The 18,754-nt window shown below is 44.6% G+C and overlaps 1 protein-coding gene across 1 annotated transcript in view; it reads right to left on the minus strand.

Annotated features, from left to right (window-relative positions):
- Window positions 1-18,754, minus strand: part of PAPPA (pappalysin 1) — a 263,538-nt gene that overhangs the window by 44,319 nt on the left and 200,465 nt on the right. Inside the window, exons 14-15 of the mRNA XM_004372342.3 lie at window positions 9,084-9,252; window positions 6,522-6,705 (exon numbers count right to left, since the gene is read on the minus strand). Of these exons, the coding sequence (XP_004372399.2) occupies window positions 6,522-6,705; window positions 9,084-9,252 (353 nt within the window). The remainder of the gene's footprint in view (window positions 1-6,521; window positions 6,706-9,083; window positions 9,253-18,754) is intronic.

The raw sequence follows: 18,754 nt of genomic DNA on the forward strand, positions 1-18,754 counted from the left end.
GCACCACCAGGGCTCAAAACTCATTTTGTATAACTACAAAGGCAGTTGTTTTTCATGAGAAGTTGGCTCTACCTGCTCAGCAGAGTGTGTTATCCATTCTGGAAGAGTCACACCTCAACTTTCCTATCTGAAGAAAGAAAACAATTGCTCCTTCTTTTCAGAATGGATCATTGAGAAGATTAAATGAAAGAACATTCATACGTCCAGAAAAGTGCTGTGCATTTCCTTGTTTGCTTCTTAACTTCCTTCCTTTCACTTTCCTTCCTCCTTCCTCCCTTCCTTTCCTCCTAACCTTTTACCTTCACCAGCAGATTTGTAAGGACTATGGAAGTTGAAGTCTTTAGTCATCCAACAAGCACTTATTCAGCGCTTACTGTATGCCTGGTACTGTTTGGTATGTTGGTGTCAAAGCAGTGAACAAAACCAATAAAACCTCTGCCCTCTTGAAGCTTATATTTTAGTGGGATAGAGAGACACACAAATTATACTGAGAAAGCAGATGATTTGGTGTGTTATAAGGTGGTAAATGCTATGGAGAAAAATAAAGCAGGATAAGGAAGAAAGAAAGGAGAGAGAGTAGTTTGCAATTATATGCTGGCTCCTCTTCTTCTCTTATCCCTCTACATTTTCTTCTTTTTCCACCTTTTGGAGTGTGATTCATATGATGAGGACAAACCCGTTTGTCTGTAAACCCTGAAGAGGCTTCTATGTGGATAAACTGTGATACTGCAAACTACAGCTACTTCTACAGCTAGTGAAAGCAGCAAAAGTATGGAAGGGTGATTCATCTGGCTTCCAGAGAAGCAGACAGGCTTCCAGAACACCAGAGACTACAGGCTTCTTTTCACACTGCGCTTGCAATCTGGGCATTGCTTTGGGGTGCTCAGGCCCAGCATTAGCTTAGTGGGAAGGGGAGCTGTAAAAGATATGGGGAGCACATCCTCAACAAGTCCCCCAAGAGGGATAAAATATCTGTAGAAAAAGTGTTGAGACTCTTAAAAAAAATCCCATATCAGCTATGCAAATGCTAAATCGTGAAATGAAAGTTCTTTTGTGGCAGAATAATGTAAAGAATTGCAAAACATTAATCAAGAGAGACAAGGCAAACCAGGAATGGAAAATCTGGGAGAGGCTGAGTAGGAGTTAGCAGCATGCCACAGTCAAGAGAAGAACCAGCAGTAACTGGTGATTCAGGACCATGGACATGCCCTCTTCATCCCCACCCCCACAACAAAGCAAATGCAGGAGGTGTAGACACTAAACTGTGCAGAATCAGTATTACCATGCGCCAGCTATAGCCACTACTCTGCATCCACCACGTGGCTCTGAAGAAAGTAGGGTATGACAGATGCTGTCTATGCCCTGCCCTTATCACCTTGGCATTCACCACTGTACTCTGAAGGCTGTTCACTGCACCTGAACTCTCTGCCTGAGGCCTTTCTTTCTGGTCATGGATGCATGCCCAGCCCACACACGGGGCAAGCTGAAAGTACTGAGGAGTTAATGCCCCTGGAAGTAGCACTCAGCAAATCATGGAGTTGGTGGATAAACATACCAGTTTTTAGAGTTGGAATATCTCTGAGGAGTATTTTACACTGTCTCCCAGCATTCCCCTAGAGGGATTGAGCTCTAGTTGCCCCCCAGTGGCAAGTGGCTTTAGAGTAGATCTTTATTGGCTTTTATTGACTCCATGTCTCCCTTCCCCACTAACTACCAGTGTTTCCTGGGGAACGTGACTCAGGACATAGGTGAAGGTGTTTCTGAGCTTGGGATTCTCGGTAGAGGCAAAAGTGCTAATGTTAGAGATTAGGTTCCAACATACCTGAGTATAGGCTCTGCTCCTAAAATGTTATATGCCCCTGTACCTTCATTTGTTCATCTTTTAAAGTCAGGAAAATTAATATTGCTCAATCTGTCTACAAATGTGGTAAGAGATTTCATTCTCTAATGAGCAATAAAATGATTTGTAAATTGTAACATTTAAAAAAAATAGATGCACCTATTTTTACTATTTTACTTTAAAATTACCCAGATGAATAAATTTCTCTAAGAGTCCCTTTAAGACTGAAATTAACGAAGAGCAGGACACAAGGAGGGAAATGTCAGGAGACGTAAGATCTGGCTTTCCTAGAACTTGCCACATTGTGTTGGCACTGCCCAGTTTATGTGGCCAGGGACTGCATCTTATTCATTCTTAGTGCCTAGAACATACAACCAGTTGCCACTCCATAAAAACCAAACCAAACTCATTGCCACTGAGTCCATTCCAACCCATAGTGACCTGATAGGACAGAGTAGAACTGCCCCATAGGATTTCCAAGGAGCAGCTGGTGGATTTGAACTGCTGACTTTCTGGTTAGCAGCCAAGCTCTTAACCACTGCGCCACAAGGGCTCTCCGTAGTAAATATTAAATGCACCCAACATAGCGGAGTTGAGTTGAGGTTGACTAGATGATATAATGTTGCATTTTTAGCCACTTAATTAAACCTTTGTGATTTTGATTTTAAAGCTTTCTTTTTTTGAATTTGAGAGGTTTTATCCCTCATATTTTTTGGTAGGTTCTACTTGTGCTTGTAGTACATATTTGATAAAGAATCTTGGCAGACATGACTCTAAGGCTGTGAGTGCTCAGAATTTTTGCATACATCTGGAAGAGGACTTGGAATTCAAGTGCAAGTTGGGAGAGTCAAGAAAAGTTCACCTGGAATACAAGAGGCAAGAAGGCTTGCGGTGCTACCTGTCTTACACAAGGTTTCCAGGGGCTACTATTTGTCCTGGATGGTCACTGTTCTTCAAAGGGCACTGACCTCCATGGGCCTGAGAGGAACACGGAGGTTGAAGTATATCTCCACATCTCCCCCCACCAAGTCCTCCATAGGGCAAAAAGGTCAGTGGCTGAGTATCTTAGTTATCTAGTGCTGCTATAACAGAAATACCACAAGTAGATTGCTTTAACAAACAGATATTTATTCTCTCACAGTTTATGAGGCTAGAAGTCCAAATCAGGGTGCCAGCTCTAGGGAAAGGCTCTCTCTCTCTGTCGGTTCTGGGGGAAGGTCATTGTCATCAATCTTCCCCTGGTCTAGGAGGTTCCCAGCACAGGGACCACAGGTCCAAGGGACATGCTCTGCTTCTGGCACAACTTTCTTGGTGGTATGAGGTCCCCATGTCTCTCTGCTTGCTTCTCTCTTTTATATCTCAAAAGAGATTGACTCAAGATACAACCTAATCTTGTAGATTTGAGACCTGCCTCAGTAACATAACTGCTGCTAATCCCACCTCATTAACATCATAGAAGTACGATTTGCAACACATAGGAAAATCACATCAGATGACAAAATGGTGGACAATCACACAACACTGGGAATCATGGCCTAGCCAAATTGACTCACATTTTTGGGAGACAAAATTCAATTCATAACATTGGGTGATCAGCCATCACACAGGTCCTCACAAGGGCATGCTTTGGAGAAAATAAGTATTTACTATGTTCTTACTTTGGCTCTAGGTTTATATCGGTCATTTCTTTTAATCCTCAACTGACCCTTCAATGTATGCACTTGTAAGCCTACTTTACAAATGAGGATATTGAGGCTCATAGATGTGAATTTTCTTACCTAACACCAAACAGTGGGTAAGGGGCAAAGCCAGAAATGGGACACCAGTCTCTCTGATTCCATAGCTGGTGCTGTTTTTGCTTAAACCATGCTGCAGGGAAAAGAAAATTTAAGACTGGAAGGGAAGAAAGGGGGGCAAAAAAAAATAATTAAGAAAAAAAGTTGTTTTGATCACTGTCTGGATTGAATTGTGTTCCCTAAAAATATACGTATCAATTTGGCTGGGCCACACTTTCCACTATTGTGTGATTGTCTACCATTTTGTCATCTGATGTGATTTTCTTGTGTTGTAAAGCCTATCACTATGATGTTAATGAGATGGATTAGCGGCAGTTATATTGATGAGATCTACAAGATTAGATAGTGTCTTAAGCCAGTCTCTTTTGAGATATAAGAGAGAGAAGTGAGCAGAGAGACATGGGGACCTCACACCACCAAGAAAGCAGCACTGGGAGCAGAGTGTCCTTTGGACCTGAGGTTCCTGCACTGAGAAGCAACTAGACCAGAGGAAGACTGATGATAAGGACCTTCCTCCAGAGCCGACAGAGAGAGAAAGCCTTCCCCTGAAGCTGGAGCCATGAATTTGGGCTTCTAGCCCACTAGACTGTGAGAGAATAAGCTTCTGTTTGTTGAAGCCATCCACTTGTTGTACTTCTGTTATAGCAGCACTAGATGACTAAGACAATCACCTCTTTACCTCCTGGTTTGAAAAGAGGGGCAAAGAAGCATTAATAAGCTCAAGAGAGAGTTAGCAAGACTTTTTCCTAGTCTTTGCTACAGGATATCTAGGCAAAAGCCTCAGACCTGAAATTTGTGCATCAGATGGAGCTCAGGACCCAGTTGCATGAAATGTCAATTGGTTCTAGTGGATGAATGTGGCAACTTGTATTTTGAAAGGAAAAGCAAAGTTGGGATCAATAACAACTAACAAAATGATGTTCCTTCTGGGGCTTCATCTACACAATAGGGGTCACACCCCCTCCCGCCACAGTCAGCAGAGAAGCAATGGCAGAAGGGTCTGAATCACTTTGATTAAGAATTATTATTAGCCACAATGAGGGCTGTAATAATCAATGCTAATTTATACCCTCTCTTTCCCAAGGGCCTCTGATTGAGAGGAGAAGCATGATTTCCTAGTCTGGAGTTATTAATACACCCTACATCTGGGCAAATGGGGCTGAGAGAAGGACTCAGATGGCCTGGAAGTTGGAGAGTTTACAATTCCACTGGTCACATCATCTCCCTCTGATCTAAATCCTTACAGCACTCAAATGAAATATCTAAAGCTTTTTATTCAAATTTTCATAGGTTAAAAACGAGGGGACGCAAGGGATGTACCGTATTTTTACACAAATAACATGCACCTTCTATGTTTGTTTGTCAACCGTGCCCTCCCCGAGCGAGGTATTTTCATAAGCGCCACTATGCCAATTTTTTTTACATGTTTCTTTAAAAAAAATTAACATAGCATACTTATGAAAATACCTCACGGAGGGGAGAGCACGGTTGGCAAACAAATGTAGAAGGCACGTGTTATTTGTGTAAAAATACAGTATATTGGAAATGTTTCCTTCCTTTCTTTGGGGGCAGTTTAATGGCATTAATGAGTCTTTCATTCATTTTTTAAAATAAACATTTACTGGGTGTTTCTTTCCTTCACCAATTCATCCAGCCAGCCAGTCAATACATTTTACTGAATCTTACTGTGTTCCAAGTCCTATGCTTGCTGACAGAACATATAAAGGGACTAGACACAACCGTGAACTCAAGAGACTCACAGTCCAGTATGGGTTCCAAACCTTTTGTAGTCTTGGGGTCCATTTGAAAATCTGATGAAATTATTGGTCTCTCCAATCCCCTAAATGCTCAAAACTCAGGAAATTCATAGATCTCTTTCCTACCTTTCAGAAGCCCACTCACGCACACCCTACAGAATGATAGACCCCAAGGTGAGCGCTCATGCTCAAGTGAGATAGTATTTTTGGTATTTGATAAAGAGGCAATGTTGCCCCTGACAAAAAAAGCTAAGGAGAGGGTTCTGGCGCCTCTGAGAATTGTGTAGAATGTGGGAATCTAATGCTTGACTAGAAATCAGAAGCATTCATCCTAATAATGCCACCAATTTGCTGTGTGATTTTGTACGAGTTTCTTCCTCTCACTGGCCCTCAGTTTTCCCATCTTTCCAATGATCCAGTTAGTCTTGATAAGCTCTAAGGACACTGCCAGTTCAGACATTCTAAGATTCCCAGGCCAGCCTCTTACTCACTTCCAAAATGTGGCCTCTTCTCCAACATGCCAGACTATGTTTTATTCAGTTCCATATTTCTAGTGCCTATCCCAGGAGGATACCACTAAATGCTTCCAGTCCACATCTGCTCCTCTCTCCCCAGCTAGCCCTTCTTAAGGACTAGCAGTTGGCTTTGGAGAAAAACAGACCTGGCTTCCAGTGCGGACTCCACCACTTAGTAATAGTGCAGCCTTGGGCAAGTTCTTTAAACTCTCTGAGGTTCAGTTTCCTCCTCTGTGAAAAGGGGACTAATATTAACACTTATCTCTTAGGCTTACTGGGCTCTAATCATACACAGAGAACTAGTCACCTCAGTTCCAAATGTTACTCTCTTTTCATTTTCTTTGTCTCCCTATTTCTTTCTTTGTCTTTTCTTCCTTGCAAAGTTTCAAAAGATCTTGGAGGGAGATTTCACTGTCATCTCTGTCTACACTCTACTTTTTTCTTAGTTGCACAGCAGGGCAGTTTCCATACATACACTTGGTGGAAACAAATCAGAAGCACGTATAAAACCCCATCTAAACCTCAGTGTTTGGGGCCCAGAAGGAAGGCCTGGAAACAGTCTCTTGGCTTCCCACAAAGAAGCAGGCCTGGCCAAGTCAAAGGGCCCCAGTACCTTTCAACTGCGCGGGGTGACGGCACTGGAAGGAGCACTGGCTGCCAAAAGTGGTACCCTCTAGGCAGGAGAAGGTGGCGGCGTACACAAGGTACTGGTCTGGGACCCCGCAGTCCACTGGCTCACACGCCACCTGCTTGTTCCACTTGCCTTCGGTGCAGGTCACTGTGACGCTGGGTCCTGTCTGAAAGGCAGATATGGGCACAGTGAGCGGTGTCAGACTGAGCCCCAGATGTGGGGAAATGCCCTTGTTCCCTAGGCTATGGCTCAGAGTCTTGTCCAGGCCCCAGTAGACCAACGCTTAGTGCTTAACTTTAGTTTATCTCTAATGATCCCAACAAATGTATGCATTAGGTATTTTGGTTCCCGTTTTACAGATGTGGAGACTGAGTCTCAGAGATATTGAATAATTAGCCCTGAGTTACAAAGCTGAAAAGAAGCTAAGGGGAAACTGAACCCAAAGTCTATCCTCTCAACTATTACCTATAGTTTTCCAGGTTACTACTTCAATTTTATTGTTGACAATCTTGACACCCAGAGACCTCACAGGGTGTGAGGTTTAGACTCTGAAACACGGTACAACTGTAGGGTACTTTGCATCTTTGTATTTTTTCTTGGCTCTAGAGGAGGTTACCGGAGCCAGTTGTAGTGTTTGGAACAGAGTGGGCATCGCTCTGGGATACAGGAGACCTGGATGCTTCTCCTCTGTGCTGTGAGACCACGGTTAAGTTCCTTTCCTTGTGTTATTTCCCCCATTGTTAAATGGGTAGATTAAACCCAAGGATTGCTCGAATAGCTTCTCCCTGCCTTGGGGTTTGATGGTTCAGTAGTCAAGAGAGGTAGACGTGAAGAAGGAACAAGGCTAGAAAAAGTGAAAGGAGAGACGGATGTACACCAAACTAGCAGATGATAGTGCTGCGTGGGTGGGAGGGTGAAGCCACACGATGGAGCCAAGGGAGGGACAGTCATCAGCAGCCTAGAGGCTTCCATTCAAGGAGAAGACCACCAAATCCCAAGGGACAGGGGATGCCAAATGTTAATCTGGGATTTTAAAAGCAGAGGACGTCTTTCCCCTCTTAAGCACACATCAAAAGGAGTAGAGGTCCCTCACTGCCAAAGCGACCTAATTGTTTCCACAGGAGTTCAGACCTGCCATGTCTGATGCATGGCAGGTGTCTAAGAAGAGCAGTCGAGGGCCCCAGAGCTCCCAAATGGGAAGCCAGTCAAGCCCAGAAGCTGTGTATAAATAGGCATTCCCAGCAACAAGGAATGTACCTTGTATGCTTGGTAGCATGGAGGCGAAGTCTTCTGGCTGGGCCCCGGAGAAGGCTGCATCTAATGACAGAGCTCTGGAATCCTAAAACCTCAGGACTGAAAGAGCCCTTAAACTGCTTTCTTGTCCCACTGCCCCATGTCCCACCTGAGACCTCACAGCAACATCTGTCTGAAGCAACATTCAGCCACATCTCAAATCCACTCACTGACACCACCCTTGCTCAGGACATATTCCCTCTTCCATGGATGCCTTTGATGACCTCCCGAGGGGACTCCCTACTGCCTGTTTTACTGCTGGACTGTAATCAACTCCCAAATGGCACAGCCAGAAGACCCTTTGTCAACCATGATCCGACAATGTCGCTTCCTTCAACAGCTCCCTGTTGCCCTTAAAATCAACTCCAAACATCCTGACCAGGCTGATGTGTTCTGCACTAGTGGTCCCTGCTTACTTTCCCAGCCGTACCTCTTGGTGATGTCAGGGAGAAAAAATTCTCTGGCTACGGTAGCACTTTCTCATCAATAGGCTTCCACGTACTGTTCCTGCCTGTGTCCAGAACACATATTCCTTCCCTCTCTCCTCTCCACCCCTCCCAACACACACTCTTTTGCCTATCTATCTAGTTCTCAGTTTTCATGTTGCTTCTTCCAGGCAGCTTTCTTGAAGTCCCTCTGTACTTAGACAGTACCTTGTACTTCCCTTTATAGTGTTTATCGTACTGTGAGGTCATTACTCACTAATTGCCTCCCCCCTTCTCTTAATGTCTTAGTGACATTCTTTTCTCTAGCAGCTAGTACAGTGCCTGGTTCACAGTGAACAGATGCTTTGCAATGAATGAACCCTTCACTGACAGAAGGCTCACCTCTTCCTAAAGCAGTCCATTCAGTTGTGGCACGGTTCTGACTGTAAGGATTTTATTCCAAAATGTTTGGGCCCATGGTATTCCAGATTTGCATCCTACACAAAGACTTGATCTATCTGTTTATCTATCGATCAATCTATCTGTCTGTCTGTCTACCTACTACCTATCTATCCACCCATCCATCCAACTATCCACCCAACCATCCATCACGCCCCCAACCACCCAACAGCCCATCCATCCATCCATCCATCCATCCATCCATCCATCCATCCATTCATCTAATCATTTATTCTAAAATATTTATTGAGCATCTGCTACGTGACAGCACTATTCTAAGCACTGGGGATTTAGTAGAGAACAGATCGACACCTGGTCAGCCTTCCTTTGGCTACAAAGGGGCTCTGATCCCAGCACCTGCACACACCTGGCTCTTGATCAGCTCATCATCCCGCTGTATCTGGAGCACGTAGCCTGTCCGACATCTCACAGTACACTTGGTACCATGGTAGCGGTCAATGCTGGAGCAGTTGAGAGAGGCATTCTCCACAGCTAGCTCTGGGCAGTCAGCAGCCTCACAGGCGAAGTGCACACAGCTGGGGAGGGAAGAAACAAGAGGGTAAGAGAGAGTTTTCTCAGCAGGACGGTTGGTCTCCAACTGATCTATGAATGCTAAGGGTCTCTCTGTCCAAAACTTTAGGGGGCTCAGACTGAGAAGTAAAAGGGGAACTGGCTTGGGCAAAGAAGACTCTGGAGGCATAGTTAAAGTTTGTCATTAAGAGCAAAAACCAGGGTTCAAATCCTACCACTTGACAACCTAGTATGTTATTAAGCTTCAATCCTTTCAGGGCCTCAGTTTTTTCATATGTGAAAATGGGATCACGATGATAACAAGTATTTATTACACTTCCTCTCTACCAGGCACTAAGTTGAATGACAGCCTCTCCATATTTTATAACAGAACCCACTTTCAAGGGACATTGTGAAAATTAAATTAGACAGTTTAGGAAAAGCACACAGCAGAATCCCTGGCACATACTAAGCACTCAATAAATAGTAGCTAATGTTCTGAAACCACCACCCATCTCTCAGTTTGTCATACTGTGGTGGCTTGTGCATTGCTATGATGCTGGAAGCTATGCCACCAGTATTTCAAATACCAGTAGGGTCACTCACAGTAGACGGGTTTCAGTGGAACTTCCAGACTAAGACAGACTAGGAAGAAAGGCCTGGAGATCTACTTCTGAAAATTAGTCAATAAAAACTCTATCAATCAAAACAGAATGTTATCCGATATAGATGATAATCCTCCTTGGCTGGAAAGCACTCAGAATATACAGCGTCCGCAACAATGGACCGGAGCATACCAATAACCATGATGATGGCAAAGGACTAGGCTATGTTTCATTCTGTTTTACAAGGGGTCACCATGAGTCCGAGCTGACTTGATGGCAACTAACAACAACAGATGTTATCAATAAGTCTCAGCTCTGTTACCTGGAAGCTGTGTGACCTTGGGCAAGTACCTCTCTGAGCATCAGTGTACTCTCAAAAAATTCTGCCAACATCATGGAGCCATGAAACTCAACTGAGGTGATAGATGTGGAAGTTCTTTATAAACTGCAAAGCGATTTACAAATGGTTGGTAAAGTGGCACAGAGAACATGCATTGCTTCTTGCTACAGCTCCTGTTCCCTCCTCTGCCAACGTGAATTCTTCCAATCCTTCAGTCCAAGCTATATGTAAATTTCTATAGGAAGCATGCCCTTGTTTCCCCAGGTGAGCTCCCTCGCAGGTAATCTACTCTCCTTTCTCTAACAATGTTGCTTCATGCTTCATGTATGGAAAACATAGGTTCTGGATACCTACCATGTGCTGGAATGTGTGCTAATACTTATGTATGCAAACAGAAACATGTTCCCTGTGCTTGGATGCTCTCTCCCATTATATTATAGTTATGCAGATACTCAGTAACATTAGTTACTATTCACAGCTTGCTTATATACATGAGCTCACTCCATTTCACAACAACCCTATGAGCTAAGTGTTACTCATTTTACAGTTGGAAAAATTGGGGCTAAGCGAGATCAGGTTACCTTGTTTAAGTGTGCATAGCTAGTTGGTGGCAGAACTGTAATTCCCACCCAGATGTGGGACTCCAAAGTCCTCGTTGTTAACCCCACTTCACACTCCTGGACTTGAACTTCCTTGAGGGTAGAGATAATGCCTGTTTCGTCTTTGTACACTTCGCAGTGTCAATAAAAATATCTTGCATAGTAGATGTTTCCTAGATAGCAATAAATACGTAGTGCCGATGTCTTGCAATAGCTCTTAAGCATTTCTAGAGGTTGAGGCATTGTTTCCTAACACTGAAAGCTTCTGGGGGACCGTTCTATAACTTTTGCCCCTCTGCCTGTGTCTAACCCAACACCTGGCATATAGTACATACACGATGGAGATACCTATATTTGCATCCAGAGCCTCAAGGATTTTATTTTTCTGTTTCTGTCTAGGAAGCAGGCACTAATTGGTGGTCTGATCAGCTTAAGAAGAAATTCCCAGTTTTGTCTTGGTACCAGTTTCAGGATTCCCCAGGAAGCCTGGTTACTCTTCTCCATGCTCTACCATCTGCTAAAAGCATGGCGAGGAATAAGGGGGGTGGGGCTGGGGAGCTAAAAGCCTCCAAAACACATCAGACACAAAGTCACGTTTGTAAAATACCTCCCCCGCAAAAGACAAGCATTTAATTTAGGTCTCAGACCGGCACTGAGGTGGGCTTTACGCTCCCCTCTCTGCTCCTTCTGAAATGCCAGACAACAAGGGTTAAGTAACACTTCTTTAGATCTTCCTACTCTCCCTCCTCTTCCTGCGCCTGACAGCCTCAGCATTGCGCCACGTGGAGACCTCGAAGAGGCCATAACTCTGGAGTCAACGCAAGGGCTCTGACACCAAACAATGCATCTGTTCACGTTGTGTAAGCACTGGGGGAAAGAGCCACATGGTTCCAATTTAAACAGATTTACTCTGTAAGCTACCAGCTTCCAAGCTGGTTTTCTGACCTTTGTCTTACAGTTTGGTCATTCTCATTCTGCACTCCCAGAAGGCACCTGGGCTCCCGTCTTATGACGACCCCAGGGGCTCTGGGAGCCCTTGGGAAAGATGACTTTTAAGGTCAAAGAGGGCCCTCTCCAGTTGTTCTGTGCACGTGAATGTTGTTCTTCATAGGAAAAGGATAAACTGAAAAACTTCATTTCCCAGAATGGGAAGATCACAGGGCTTAGCAGTCCAGCAAATTCAGGTTCCTGCCTCAGCTCTGCCATTTATCTGTTGTTTGACCTTGGAAAGTTATGTAACAACCTGAGGCTCGGTTTCCTCATCTGTAAAGTGGAAACAATAATACGGTTTATCTCTCAGGATCATCAACAGAGTGAAATGAGAAGTCATTTGTTTATCCATTCAACAGACCTTGACTGAGTACTTTACTGTGTACCAGTCACTGCTGTAAACACTGGGCATACAGCAACAGAGAGGACATATAAGGTTCCTGCCATCCTGTGTATTTGAGGAATGAGGACATGCGTCACATAAAAGTAATAAATAAAACCAGTTCAGGTAGAGATACATAAAGGTACTAAAACAAGGTAAAATCATAGAGGTGCCTGTTGTGGGGGAAGAATACTTTATGTAGAGGGGTCTGCGGAAGGCTCTATAAGGAAGGAACGTCTGAACTAAGACCTGGATGAAATGAAGAGATCAGCCATACAAAGCTTTAGGGCAGAGAGGGTCCCCAGGCAGAGCAAAGGGCAGGTGCAAAGGCCCTGGGGCAGGACTGTAGCTTGGTGTGTTTGTAGAACAGAAAGGCCAATGTATGAGAAAATGTTTCGGAAACTGTGAGGCGCTATGAGAAGATGGTCTTTCTACTCTGGCTCTTTCTGCTATGAAAGGAGAATACTCCCTGGTCATGATTAGGCAATTAATTAGACCAGTGTTCCCCATGGAGCCCTGATGGCACTGTGGTTAGGTGTTTGGCTGCTAACCCAAAGGCTGGCAGTTCAAATCCATCAGCCACTCCTTGGAAACCATATGGGGCAGATCTATTCTGTCCTATAAGGTTGCTATGAGTTGGAATCAACTTGATGGCAATGGGTTTGGTTGTTTTGGTTTGGCGTTCCCCATAGAATGTTCATGGGAGTTACCTGAAAAAAAGTTCCATGGTCAAATGACTATGGGTGGTATTGGGTTAATGAGATCAATGAGCTTTCTTTATTGCAGAATTTCTCAGAACCGTGAATATTCCAATGCACATGTGAATTTCTAGAAGGGACTAAGGTGCACATCATTTTCCAAACTTTTTTCAGGAAGGATTTCTTAGGACTAAGGTCTTGCAAAACACACTTTGGGGAGGGAGACATCCCTGCGTTTTCAGTACATCTGTCTGCATCTGGCTTGTTGGTTCAGAAACAGGAAGGAAAGGGGGAAGGGAAGTAATATGTGCCAGGTGTTGGCCACTGTGTTTTACTTACATCACCTTACTGCATCCTCACAGTAACACCTGGAGGTATTATTATCACTCCCATTTTCAAGGGGAGGAGACTAGGGCTGAGAGAGTTTAAACTGCTTGCCCAAAGTCACTCAGCTTGGACAGAATACCAATGCAGATCTGTCCGTCTATCCTCTAAGTCCCTGCTCTTTCCTTTGCTAGTTGAAAAGAGTTGTGTGAATGCGCCATCCAAAAATGATAAACATTACTCCAACTGCCCCTCCCAAGTAACTCTGACACAGCCCTGTCATTTCTGAAACACAAAAACAAAAATCAAAACAAGGAAAACAAAACAAAATGAAAGCCATTAGCTTCAGAGAGAGAGACAGAAGGATTTAATGCTAGTTGTGGACAGTCAACTAAAAAAAACAAAAGAAGAAATACATTAAGACATTTCTCTGACAGGAGGAAGGTGGTTGGTGGAGGGATGGGAGAAGGGACACGAATAATTTTATCGATCAAATTCTTACACCTGGGCAAAGGTGGAGACCCCCCGCCCCCGCCGGATGCTGAACTAGTCAGATATTTATGCATTTTCTTTTTTTCTATTTTTTAAAATATATTTACTTACAGACTCAAGTTTCGTTTGGAGGTAGTTCCTTACATGATCAGACCGTCAACCCCCAACTGCCGCCCGCACTGTCAATTCAAATGGACTCCAATCATGTATAAGAGAGAATAATGGGGCAGTACTTGAACCAGGCTAGAGAAAGCCAGAAGTTAAAAAGGCTGGTGAGGGCTCTTTTCCTAGTTCTGCCCCTTGACTCATGGCTTGAACTCCTGTGGTCTGCCACTTAGCTGCAATTATGCCATGTGGCAGGGGAGATAATAACAGGCAGGTTGTTTATAAATCATTCTGGGCTGCTCAGATGGGGACAACGAAAAAGACAGTATGCTCCAGGCTAGAAAATGAAGGGAAAAAATGCTCTTGGCATTAACACTGAAAGATCACTTGGGAAGTGAGACCGAGAGTTACTGTTAGGAGCTCATTTTTCTGTTTGGAAAGGAGACTTCCAGGGAAGTGATCCATAAAGACTCTTCTATTTGGAATTTTAGGAGCCAATGGTGTAACAGGACAGTCTGGGCAAGATTCTGTAGGATATGGATGCAAGCTCAACAGCCTGCAGAGACCAGGCAGGCCCCTTACAAGGCAAGGTGGGATGAGTGGGATGTGCCCTGTGGGAGTGTTCAGCCAAGGCAGCAGCAGCAAAACCCTCCAGCCAGAGGTGGCCTAGTGGGGCTGAGGGCCTAGTGTTTTCAGATCTCCTGATTTCTTTAAGAGGAGGGAGAATTCTGTTTTGTAATGTGAACTCTTTCGATATTCAAATGTTGACAACTAATTAAAGAAAATAATTACCAAAAAAACCCGTTGTGATCAAGTGGATTCCAACTCATAACGACCCGATAGGACAGACTAGAAGCGTCCCGTAGGGTTTCCAAGGAGCAGGCTGGTGGATTTGAACTGCCGACCTTTTGGTTAGCACTGAGCTCTTAACCACTGTGCCACCAGGGCTCCAAAAAAGATTATTAGTGAGGGGCAAACAAACCAAAAGCATTTGTGGTCTAATCCGGCCTATCAGAAACTTGTTTTGAAACGTCAGATGAAGAGGAGAGAGCTTTGCTCTGAAAGTCCTGAGAATAGGATTCAAATGTTGGTTTTGCCTCTGACTTGCTGAGTGACTTTAGGCAACCCACTTCTCTTGTCTGGACCTCAAATGAGGATGCAGAACTAGAGTATCTCTTGGTGCCCTCCCAGTTTTCATGTGGCACAGTTTCATGAGGACAGGACAACAGAAGTATATAATTTCAGAGCCTCTTGGATTGGAAGAAATTGAGTGTGATAATCCCACATATTGACAGGGATATGGAGCAACAAGAACTCAGATAGATTGCTGATGAGGTGGGAGTGGAACAGCATCTCGGAGAATGGTAGAACAGCCAGGCAGTATCCAGTACAATTGAAGATGCACATATACTTAGACACTGCCGTTCCATTTGCAGGTCTATCCCTCAGATCTGAGATCGCCAATGACTTGTCAAGAGGCGCTGATCCCTTCGCAGGCAGGGGAAGTTGGGTGAAGTTGTGGGCAGCAACCTGAAAACCTTGGTCTCTGGCCATGAGCAGCCTCATTCTGGGTTCCAAATTTCCTCCATTTACCCCAATGTGCCACACAAATATTGTCATTTTCTATATGTGTCATGACATGAATGAGTTTGGGAGGTAGCTCTAGAGAAACACCCAGACACATACAAGATACACACAAGATTGGATCCTGGCGATAAAACAGAAACCACTTAGATTTCTCTCAATAAGGAAAGGGATAAATTCCTATATATTCATGCAATAGAATATTCCACATCTGAAGTCCTATCGGTGCACAGACTCTATAATGCCAGACTCCAGGCTGTGGGCACCCCCAAACCACAGCCTAAGTCTACTCAGCTGAAGGAATTAATCTAGCCACATAAGGAATTAGTTTCCCACCAATGTTGGGCTTCTAAAAGTTAGCTATCAGACAACTGCCTCTCTCTGGATGGGATAGCATGTAGAAAGTGAAAAGGGTTTAAGATAGAGGAAGAGTGCAAAAAATAAAATGGGTGGAAGAAAGGAAAAAAGCAAGCAAGGAAGGAATAAAGGAAGGGAGAAAGGAAGGGAAGGAGGGAAGTAGGAGGGAAGGGAGGAAAGAAAAAAGGAAGGAAATACTTTTTCCAAGCACATGGCTCATTGAATTTTATAATAAACTGTTCAATTGTTGTTTAGAACCACAAGGGTGGATTGAGGTGATATGTGTGTGAGAGAGAGAGAGAGAAATACTGGAGCCTCAGTATCAGGGCTGCTGCTTTTCTCATTGAAGAAGCCTTAACCACCCCCTGCACCATCACCACCATCACCACCATTACTATGGCCCCCCACCTTAGCCTCTCTCCCCAACTCTGGGTTGAGCTCAGATTTGGCTAGATTTCCACAACTGAACCTCTCATTTGAAACCTGATCCTGTTTTCTTGGGCCTCTGAATTCCTACCAAGTACTGCACAGGGACCAGAGACCCTCGAATCTAGGTCAGAATACAGCAACTGAATTGATTTTGGTGTGGCGATGCTTCTCCCACGGCAGCCCACTAGGAATCACACTGCTCTCAGCAGAAGAGGAGGAAAATGAGGAGGAGAAAAGAAGTGAGGGAGGAGTGGAGGAGGAGAAAGAGGGGAGGAAGTGCAGAGGGAGGGAGAAGAGAAAGCAAGAAGAATGGAGGGGGAGGAGAAAGGGAGGGGTTGGAGGGAGCAGAAGAAGGGGTGTGGGTGGGAGTGGGAGGAGGCGGAGGGGAGCAACAGCACCTTCCACTACCTTCGAAACAGCCGGAAGTAAGCCAGAATGTTTCTACTACCATCTCTGATGTGTGCCATAAAACGGGATGCTATTTACCATGGTGTTTTGAGGATGAAGAAAAATAACCCATGGCTTTTACCATTGTTGCTTATTTTCCTGTCCTTTCCTCTTGGCTTGCTTGTTTTAAAGTATTTACACATTTGCAGAGTCCTGCCTGTTTAGGTAAAAGCCTTAACCCCAAGAGCAGCTGCTGGCCTTTCCCCAGGGGCATTCAGGGCAGCTTGTCCTAACTTGGTCCAAGCTCAGGGTCGAGCCAGCCAAAGCCCAGGGCTATGCATACGTCACTTCGCCCAGAGCTTCACTGACGAAAGGCTCACATGTGAGCAGTCGTCAAAATCCCTCTTCTTTCCTAGGCATGCCTGGCTCTGGAGGGCAGAGCGTGGCTTTTAGGGCCAGACCAAGCAGGGTGTTGCCTCTCACTACCTGGGTGACCTTGACTTCTTCACTCTGCCTCTCTGAGCCATGCCTCACAGGTCTGCTGTGATAATGAATAAGATAGTGCTCCTATCAGAGGCTCAACAAATGTGGGTCCTCCCCCTTCCCTCCCACCCCTCCTAGCTTTTGGGAACCACAGACTGTTAGAACTGGAAGGAACCATAGAGAACATTCAATTCAACATCATCCTTGATAGATGGGGAAACTGAGTCTTGGAGAGGGGGAGTGACTGACACACAGTTGCCCAAAGAGTCAGACAGGGCAATGTTTTGCCCAGTTCAGTGTTCCTCCCACAATGAGTCAAATACCTCAATAGATACTTTATTGATGGTCTTATTTCAGAGGTGAAACACTTCTTACTATTTACTTAGGGCACGAGAACTATTAAAAATTAATAATCCAAGCAAGACAGTACTGGTCTTAGTGAACTTGTGGATAGCAGGGAGGGCTGGTGAAGGATCGGAAAGCATTGCAGAAAAGGTCTGATGGATTTGCATTTTTCATTGACATTGTTTCCCTGGGTTCTGAGAATTGACTTATTTTTATATACTCAGGAGAGCCAGGGATGAAAAAGCCCTCTTAGAGTGAAATATAACAGTGAGTGATATTTAAGGAGCTCTTTTTGCCTCGGAATGATTGCAACAGACTTTGCACAACAGAGGCCAGAGACAGCGGGTGCAAAACAATGTGGATTTTGCAACCCCATTTTCTGTCCTCTGTGGTAGCAGAGGCATGGGAAAGGCTGGTGCCCCAACCCCAACACCTCTTCCCTCTCCTTGCCCCAGGTGCAGTGGGCAGGGCTGAATTGCCTTTCAAATGGCCTCACTCTGCGGGGAGGCCACAACCTTTTCTTTCTCCTTCTGAATCTCATTAAAGGTGAGAGATGCTGTGCAACCCTGGACCAGTCCTTCCCCTTTCTGGACCCTGAAATCCTAGACATAACACAGAAGTTTCAGCACTTTGGATGTACTAGGTGATGTCTGAGGCTTCTTCCAGCTCTAACTTTAAGAACTTGGCACAGAATTCTGTGCAGAGAAGCACTACCATCATCATCAGAAAGCAGGTATAAATAGTCTTTAGTAATACGAAAGATATCTTTGCATGATGCCTAACAGTTTGCAAGAGCATTTTCTTCTCCCGTGGGACATTCGACCTCCACAATCACCCTGTGAGAGAGATATTTAAAAACCCGTTGCCGTAGAGTCGACTCCAACTCATAGCGACCCTACAGGACAAAGTAGAACTGCCCCATAGGGTTTCCAAGGAGGGGGGGGGTGAATTCGAACTGCCGACCTTTTGCCTAGCAGCCGAGCTCTTAACCAGTGCGTTATCCCTTTATTCCAATATAGAACTGAGAAAAGTGAAGTGACTTGTCCAAGGACATGCAGTCAGATAGTCACAATGTGGAGATTCAAAGTCAGGGAAGAACAACACCAAAGCTCATATTCTTTCTGGGAAGCACCACTGTCTTTTACCTCCAAACTAGGTGAGTTAACCAATGTCAGATGAAAAGCATTGATGCAGTATGATGTGCAGTTAAATTTAGAAAGATAGGCTCTAAGACCACTGGGGGGATCTCAGGAGCTAGGTTTGGAGAAGACAGAGAGATTTTACCCATCACTGAAATACATGGTAAGCTGGGAAGAAGCCCAGTCCCATCCCTCCCCCCATAATTATGAAGGTTATGCCTCCTGCCTCTGTCACTTAGGAAGCAGAATATTCTAGTATTTCAGACCCT

Source organism: Trichechus manatus, unplaced genomic scaffold (assembly GCF_000243295.1).
Source record: "Trichechus manatus latirostris isolate Lorelei unplaced genomic scaffold, TriManLat1.0 scaffold00016, whole genome shotgun sequence".
In the NCBI taxonomy this organism is placed as follows: Eukaryota; Metazoa; Chordata; class Mammalia; order Sirenia; family Trichechidae; genus Trichechus; species Trichechus manatus.